General features: G+C 44.9%; 1 protein-coding gene across 1 annotated transcript; it reads left to right on the top strand.

The window, feature by feature from the left end:
* Window positions 1–582: 582 nt before the first annotated feature.
* On the top strand, window positions 583–4858 carry LOC127767650 (ACT domain-containing protein ACR4-like). The gene is made up of 8 exons (XM_052293054.1): window positions 583–852; window positions 1442–1517; window positions 1630–1675; window positions 1773–1887; window positions 1977–2056; window positions 2133–2726; window positions 2819–2923; window positions 3320–4858. The coding sequence occupies exons 1-8, from the start codon at window positions 849–851 to the stop codon at window positions 3656–3658; spliced, it is 1359 nt and encodes a 452-aa protein (XP_052149014.1). The 5' UTR covers window positions 583–848; the 3' UTR covers window positions 3659–4858.
* Window positions 4859–8304: the final 3446 nt, after the last annotated feature.

The raw sequence follows: 8304 nt of genomic DNA on the forward strand, positions 1-8304 counted from the left end.
AAGAGAAATGCTATTAAGCAGTAAAGTGGGCAGTAAAGAAACAAAGAAGAAAAATGCTATTAAGCAGTAAAGTGGGTAGTTTTCAATAGTTTAGAGGATAAAATGAGAAAATAAGTTTATAGGATGTTAATTACTCTAATGAAATGAAATAGTTCGAGTGAGGGAAATGAACCTTTTTTTTTGCAGAAATAATTTAATTACGCAGCAAACTCTCCTTGTTATACCCTCGCATGATCCTAGCCGCCGGTTTCTCATCCAACGGCTGACAGACCAACCCAATCCATGGGCGCTCGGCGCTCCGCTTCTCGAGCGGTCGGTGGGTGGGGCCCCACGTTTCCTCGCCGCCTCGGGCCCAACCGCCGCGCCACCGCACGCTGACTTGTGGGGCCCACGCGGCCAGCACCACCACCGGTCGCTGACATGTGGGGCCCGGCGCGCCGCCGCCGTCGTACCAGTCTCTATCGCCGTCTCCTCTCCTCGGCGAGCGGAGCGTGTTGGAACGCGTGCGTGCGTGCGCGTTTCCACCCGATTTAAAGAGACGAGAGAAAAAAGAAAAGAAAAGAAAAGAAAAGAAAGAAATAAACGGAAATAAAACCGCGGCCTTTTTGGTTGGGAAGGAAAGGGAGGGGTTGGTGCTCTCCTCCTCTTCCTCTTCTTCTCCTTCCTTCCTGCCATTCCTGTGACCCCGAGCCGAGGCGGCGAGAGAGAGAGAGAGAGAGAGAGAGAGAGAGAGAGAGAGTATTAGTAGTAGTAGTAGGAGAGGGAAGCGAGTCTCCTCTTCCTCCTCCTCCTCATCGCCGTTAGCTGCTGCTTTCGCTGAAGGATTGTTGCTGGGCCGCGTCGTGACCATGGGTATGTTTCTTGTTCTTTCGTTGGCTCTAGGATTTGGATTTTGAGTTCTTGTTCCCCCCGCTCTGGTAGCCCGCCATGGCGGCGGTAGGTATTCGAGGTTTCCTCCACTTCCTTTGTCGGGGCTTCCGCCCTCTCACTCCGTTTCTTTGGAAACATCGAACCGGCCGGGTTGCCGTGGTCGGTTCTTGCAAGAGGAATACCTCCCTTTTTTCAAATAAAGAAACGATTTTTTCTCCCTTTATTTAGGACTATGCGTGGAGTACTCCCGCTATCGGTGTTTGGGTGTTTTGATGTTTGCTGCTGAGATTTCGTCCCTTTTAGTGTTTCGTCTGTGGCGGTGTTTCGGAATGTAAATTCAGTTTTTGGTGCTACCGGAGTAGTTAAGACTGGGATTCTGTGTTAATAATATTTTTGGGTCTCGGCACAGTTATGTATGCGCAGCAAAGCGACCGATTTTCCTCGCATTTGTTGATCTTGCGATTTTTTTCATTCCAATCCTGTATGCTCAATTGATTCCCTGAAGCGCACTGTACCGAGTTTGATTGGGAATTTTTTTAATGAGTTATTGTCCATTCTGTTGTGTTAGCAGATGGTGAGACGAGCTGTTCTTCCTGGGACAGCGACGATGAGTACCAGAAGTTCATCCAAAAGATGAACCCTCCAAGGTGACAAACTGACAACCGGTTCCTCCGTACCCTCATCAATCTCAGTACTGCACAATTAATTATCCATTGCCAAATCGTTTGTAGCCGACTGATGTGTGTTTACTGAATCCAGGGTTGTGATTGACAACACATCATGTAAGAATGCAACAGTTGTGCATGTAAGGCACTGACCAAATCGAGGTCTTTTTCTTGGTGCAAATTGTTTCTGTTTGGTTGGTGAAAAAGTGATTTGTTTTTTTTGTTTGAATCGTGTAGGTAGACAGTGCCAACAAGTATGGGATACTGTTAGAGGTAGTGCAGGTCCTCACCGAGCTGCAACTCATAGTGAAAAAAGCCTACATATCATCAGATGGTGGATGGTTCATGGATGGTACGATGCGATTCTTGAGATTTTTTTTCTTGAAATCGATTAGTTCAGAATGGTTAATTTATCCTGAGCTGTTGATTTTTTTATGTCAGTGTTCAATGTGACTGATCAAAATGGACAGAAGATAATGGATGAATCGGTACTGGATGAGATAGTAAAGTATATTCATAAGGTAATTGATGCCATCCTACCTTGATTCTTGGTTCATTCAATGTTCAGCGTGCTCAATCTGCTAACTTTCCATGCAGTGTCTTGGGGCTGATTCTTGCTTTCTTCCTTCGCGGAGGAGATCTGTTGGAGTGGAACCTTCCTCTGACTACACTTTGATAGAGCTAACTGGAACTGATAGGCCCGGTCTGCTCTCAGAAGTGAGCGCCGTGCTCACAAACCTGGAATGCAATGTGGTGAATGCAGAGGTGTGGACTCATAACAAACGAGCAGCAGCGGTCATGCAAGTCACGGATAGGAAAACGGGGCTGGCAATCTCAGACACACAACGGCTTGCTAGAATAAAGGAGCGACTTAGCTATGTGTTCAAAGGGAGCAACAGGAGTCAAGACACCAAGACAACGGTGACAATGGGGATAACCCACACAGAGCGGAGGCTTCACCAGATGATGCTGGAGGATCGGGATTATGAAAGGTATGATAAGGATAGGACGAACGTCAACCCCACACCGGTGGTTTCGGTTGTTAATTGGCTCGACAAGGATTATTCCGTGGTGAATATTCGGTGCAAGGATCGGCCAAAGCTTCTCTTCGACACAGTTTGCACCCTGACAGATATGCAATATGTGGTTTTCCATGGGAGTGTGGATTCTGAGGGCCCTGAAGCTTACCAGGTACCTCTCTGCTAACAACACAACCTCTAATTCTGCCAGAATTATACTTAGACATGTAACGTATCGTTTGTTATCTTTTCATGGTTCAATAGGAGTATTACATTAGGCATATTGATGGCTCACCTGTCAACTCTGAGGCGGAGCGACAGCGAGTCATCCAGTGTCTTGAAGCTGCTATAGAAAGGAGAGTATCCGAGGTAACTGGACAAAAATACCTGCTCCTTTGTGATTCCATTTATTTTGTTCCCGTTGTATATGTTACTTTCTTAAGGGCGTTGATGTTACCTAAACATTTAGTCTGCATAGTATAGTGCGGAAAGGGACAACATTGGTGTCATGCAGCCTGTAGGAGGTAAATTGTGGTTGGAGAGCTGGCATCTTGTATTGTCTGCCACACTTTACTGATGAGTCGCTGTCAATGTTTTGAGTCCTTTTCCTTCTTGGTGAAGCACATGCTGTTTTCTCCAATGCTTATTCATACAACTAATCCATTCGTGGAAAACACAATTTGCTTGCTACTATTCTGCACTCCATTTTTTGTTTATGTATTTACTCTGACTTAATTTTCCAATAATCGCATATATTACCTGCAGGGGCTGAAGCTAGAGTTGTCGACAGGTGATAGAGTGGGACTGCTATCCGATGTCACACGCATCTTCCGTGAGAATGGCTTGACGGTTACGAGAGCTGAAGTTTCTACAAGGGGTGACAAGGCTGTCAACACTTTCTATGTCCGCGATGCAGCAGGGAGCTCCGCCGTCGATCTGAAGACTCTTGAAGCTATACGCCAAGAGATAGGCCAGACAGTGCTTCAAGTAAAAGGGCACCCTGATCACCGCAAATCACCTCCGCAAGAGTCGCCATCTAGGTTTCTCTTCAGCAGTCTGTTCAGACCAAGATCGCTGTACAGCCTAGGGCTGATCAGGTCCTGAGTTCTCGGGTGCCTGCTCAATCCGTGGATTGACAAATCATAGCATGCCATGTCAACAAATACATCGCGGTGTATACTCTCCGCAGTCTCAGTCCCAGGACAAGGCTGATGATGCATTTGACTCAGGTGGCGTACCATCATTCATCAGATGAAAACCATGAAGCATGAGCATCCCCCAAGCATGGGAGCAACAGTTGCGTGAATACAGTTGGTTCTGTGAAAGCGCCCCACCCACCGCTGTACATAAATCCCAATCTTCTAGCATAGAACTGTAAATACCAATATCCCCAGCGGCGTCAGTCGTCGACAACATTTACAAAGAACCAGCCATGATTTCGCCGATGTCAAGCTCACTTCTTGCTCAACCAGAATGGTCTGAAAACATCAGTGTCTGCTGACCTGCATGTAAGCCGACGATGACGTCAGCGATGACTCATGAGGACCTGGAGTAGGATTACCCAACAATGCTGTCATCAGATGAAGAGAGAGAGGGTGTAGACGACAATGGCACCATTGTCGTCGTCGTCGACGGTGACGTGGCGGCTGCCAGTGTTCACCATTCTGCGTGCTGGGTAGGCGCACATGCCCAAAATGGGCGCCAGCTCGGCCGGGGGCCGGGCTGCCTGGGAGCAAGTTGGTGTGGAAATGGAGATACACTTGGAGAGTTGGGGATGCGTGTGGAGGATGCACTGCCTTTGTTTCAAGCTGTTTGTCTTGCTAGGCAGGCAGAGGCAATTCCGAGAAACATTTGGGAAAAACTTTTGGTCTCACCTGTGTTTCCTGCACTGTCATGTCCGGGCCCTGCTGCTGTTGCTCCATTTCCACATGTCTGCGTCCCGGCAAATATCTCTACTACTACTAGTGAACACTTTGATGGCTTTCTTTTTTTTTTTTCTTTCTTTCTCTGTTCAATCCTGTTTCACTCGTGCGTCCACCAGATTCACCTGTTCATCGGTGCTTCCAGTTTATTGGCAAAACTCTGCCTTTCTTTTGGGGCTTGTTGGTAAGTGCTGTTTGTGCACTGTGGTTGAGACAAATTGTTCCTTGCATTGACGAACACCTTTTTCGTTCATATGCTCAATAAGTTACTGCTTTTATTTTTGTTAAATTAATCACATGTCCGTGCGTTGTAACAAGATATATGGAAACACTGGCTGATTACACGTGGTTAATTTTTATTTTACCTCAGTATATTTTCTAAGTTGGTCAATGTTTATGCGAGTACCACCGTTTTTCTTTTGACGGTTTCCAGGATAAATACTCCTACTTCTCTTTAAATCTTGATTCATCTCTTCTTTCTTCTTTCTTTTCTTATTATTCCAAGTCCTCCTCTAGTGCTTTCTTGCATTACTCCTCCATTCTTTGCTACAACCCCCTAGCCAATCAAGAACATAAAAGTATCTATCCGATTAATTTAGGAAGTTACATGTTTATCCAAATTGAAACGTCCAATAACTAGTTAAAGTAAAAAAAAAAGCAACTTCTCTATTACAGACTGTTAGACCGATAGAAAAGGGAAAAAAAAGATAGAGACTTAACATGAGTTCGTGTTGAATATATATTTATACCCGTGCCTAGTACGATCAGATTATTAACAGAAAATAGGCAAGTTGGCTTCGTTAGTGTGTCTCCCTTGTGGTTTTGCAGTACTTTGAGCTTATTTTCCATCCTCTCACATGCATGTCAGCGCCCTTTTTATTTTTAAGAAAATAAAAAAAATAGCTGGGTGAAAGTACATCTCAACTAACGAATTGCCATCACTGCCAATCATCACCCGAAGTTGCAGTGTGTGAGCTGTGACGATCTGCAGTGAAGTTGCAGCAACTTTTCAGTGTGGCCTCAGATCTTGCTTCTTCTTGGCACACAAAACTTCCTTTAAAATCAAAGGTGTTTTTGATTATTATTCTGTGATAAATAATTGGGCATTAGAGATTATTGGTTTTGTTATTTGGAATTTATTCACGTAGTGGTTTTGGAGATGATTGGATTTACAGGTGAATCGCAGGTTCTATCATTTTATGTGACCGGTCAGACCGGGCTCTGGTAGCCGGTCAGACCGGCGGTGATCGAGCGGTCGGACCGGCCAGCCCGCGGTCTGACCGGCCGACACTGTGTCGGTTTCGGTTTCGGGTTGTTTGTTTGGATATCCGAGTTTATTTCATGATTATGGCTTCTAGATGGATACTATACGTATGTAATACTATTGTTTGCTGCTAATGAGTCAAGTTGGAGATAGCTTGGTCTTGGAATATGGTTTCTTTGTTTATTTCATGTGTAGGTGACTCGATGCCTCGGGAGAGTATTTGTGGTGATGGACCGGGAGTCGGCTTGGGGATAAGACGACGTCCGTGGTGGTCAGAGATTATGCGGGATACTTAGGCTAGAGTTGATGCACGTGGTTGATGGAGATTCCATATGGCATACGATGGAGGTATTGTGTGCGTATGGGATACGGAGTCGAATTTGGAAGGAGTCCAAATTTGGTACGATTGGTTATGTGAAGTTTCTTTCTTGTACTAGAGGGTTTCCTAAGGTGTTTAGGACTCTTAGTATGAGTTCTGTTCGTGGCTTTAGGCTGCCTACCTCATGTATAAATAGAGGGGGAGCGTGAGGCTTCCCGGTATCGTTTTAGAGAGCAATTGAGTTGAGTTTTGAGTTAGGGTTTCGAGTTTAGTCGAAATTTTTGTAAGGAGTGCTGTTGGTGCACTTTGTAAACACAGAGAGAATCAATAAAGTCGTCATCCACTTTAAGAGTTCTTCGATTTGTGTTTCATCGGGTTTTGACGGTCTAACCGGCGATCTACCGGCGGTCAGACCGGCGGTAAGCGGCGGTCAGACCAAAGGGAGCACGGCGGTCAGACCTGTGGCAGCGACAGTGAGCGGCAGCTGATCTCAGCGGTTAGACCGGAGATCTAATCTCGGTCAGACCGACGGCAACCAGGCGGTCAGACCGGCAGGACAACTTCGGTCAGACCGCGATCCGTCGAATTCGAGGTTAACTTTTATTTCCGTTAAAAGTTTTCAGTTTTTGGGTATACCAACCATTCACCCCCCTCTGGTTGGCTTAGTTCTTGTGATTCGATCCTACACTTCCATCCATCCTCTGAGCGGTGCCAGCATTATGAGCTGGAACAGATCTCGCCAGTTCTCTGCATCTGTACAAAGATTGCTAAAATTGATGGATGGTCAGGGTTTTTGCAAGATCAGGAGTGTTCTTTCCCTATGGTTAATGTATGCTCAATTTTTCAACTTATTATGTTATTTAGCTTATTGGTTTGGGTTAACTGGCCGTGCATATTGAAAGATTAACCAAAATGCTACACTACAACACATGGTATATTGTCATGGAACTGAAAATTAATCTGGTTTTTTCATAGGATGGTTGGAGGATTCGAACCAAAAAGTGGGTACAATACATGTCTGAATTCTGATCTTGAGCTTGAGGGACAGAAGGATAATCAATCACTGATGAAACCAAGTGGAATCCAACAGAGACAAGTTGGGGCCTATCAGGGGGCAACAATGTGTTGTGCCTCTGCATAAGCATATGTTGGTGTCCAAGGGGAATACAACTAAGCAACCTCTGCGTAAGCATTTCCTCTGAGCCTTTATTATGCCTTAGTAGTTAGTACTACTCTCTTGGTGGTCACTGGTCATGTGTTGCTGTCTCACAATGCAGGGCTATGCCGTATTATATCGGGCATGTTTATGAAGCGTGTTTGGGACACCAAGATTTTCGGAAAGAAACAGTGAAGTTCATGAAAGTAAAGGGAATTCATGTGTTCCGGACTTCATGTTTTATCCATCCAGGTTACTAGGTTAGTAGTTACTACAGAAAAATGTAAGAGAAATATGGGTAGATTGTAGATACAAGTTGTCGTTAAAATAGCACGCGGTGCAGATGTGGTTTGAATCAAAACAATCTGATGGCGCTTCCATCAAACTGAATTTAGAATTGGGTCTCCTAAAGTTGTGGATTGAACGATTCTTGAATACCCAAATCTTGCTTGCAGCTGAGCTTACAATGTATTTTGTACTACTATTTTTATACCCAATTCTGTGCACGATTGGAAGCATTTTTCAGTGGTGACAACAATGTGGCTGCCCTTTTCTCAAAAAAAGCATGTTCCACTCTATTGGTTGCTATTTGGTTGGGCCTAAAAATGTATGCAAACTCATTCTTCTGGAGAGCAACTGAGCAAGTAGTGGTGCTGATAATTGATCATCCACTTGGATAGGCATTTCCCAGTCGGTTGCCTTTGTGTAACTTTAGACCCTTCCATTAGTTGCCATTGGTAGAGGTAAACTAAAGTTACAAAAGTCGTAACCATTTCTTTCATTTGATTATAAGTGAGCTAAGTGACCTGCATGGTAACAAAAGTATTCCCTAAAAGTTATTATACAAGATTCTACGAATGATTATGTTTGCACACACAACTTAACACTACAACACAGTCATGTTTAAAGGTTCTATTTTTTTGGTCCTTAGAGCATCTCCAACAGTCTCCCCATCTCACTCTCCAAGCCAAAATTTAGCCATTCTAGCCAAAAAAACGTACTCCAACAGCCTCTCCAACCGGATGGCTAAGCCATCCGGCTGGCCAAACCCCCCCCCCCCCACTAGCCAAATTTGGCCAGCCACAAATC

This window comes from Oryza glaberrima, chromosome 3, assembly GCF_000147395.1.
Source record: "Oryza glaberrima chromosome 3, OglaRS2, whole genome shotgun sequence".
Taxonomy (NCBI): Eukaryota; Viridiplantae; Streptophyta; class Magnoliopsida; order Poales; family Poaceae; genus Oryza; species Oryza glaberrima.

Bases quoted from the DNA above. Each gene is read 5' to 3' on its own strand.
- LOC127767650 (XM_052293054.1), top strand. The intron at 1,676-1,772 runs GTAAGGCACTGA...TGAATCGTGTAG, and splicing joins AGAATGCAACAGTTGTGCAT to GTAGACAGTGCCAACAAGTA. The intron at 2,057-2,132 runs GTAATTGATGCC...CTTTCCATGCAG, and splicing joins TAGTAAAGTATATTCATAAG to TGTCTTGGGGCTGATTCTTG.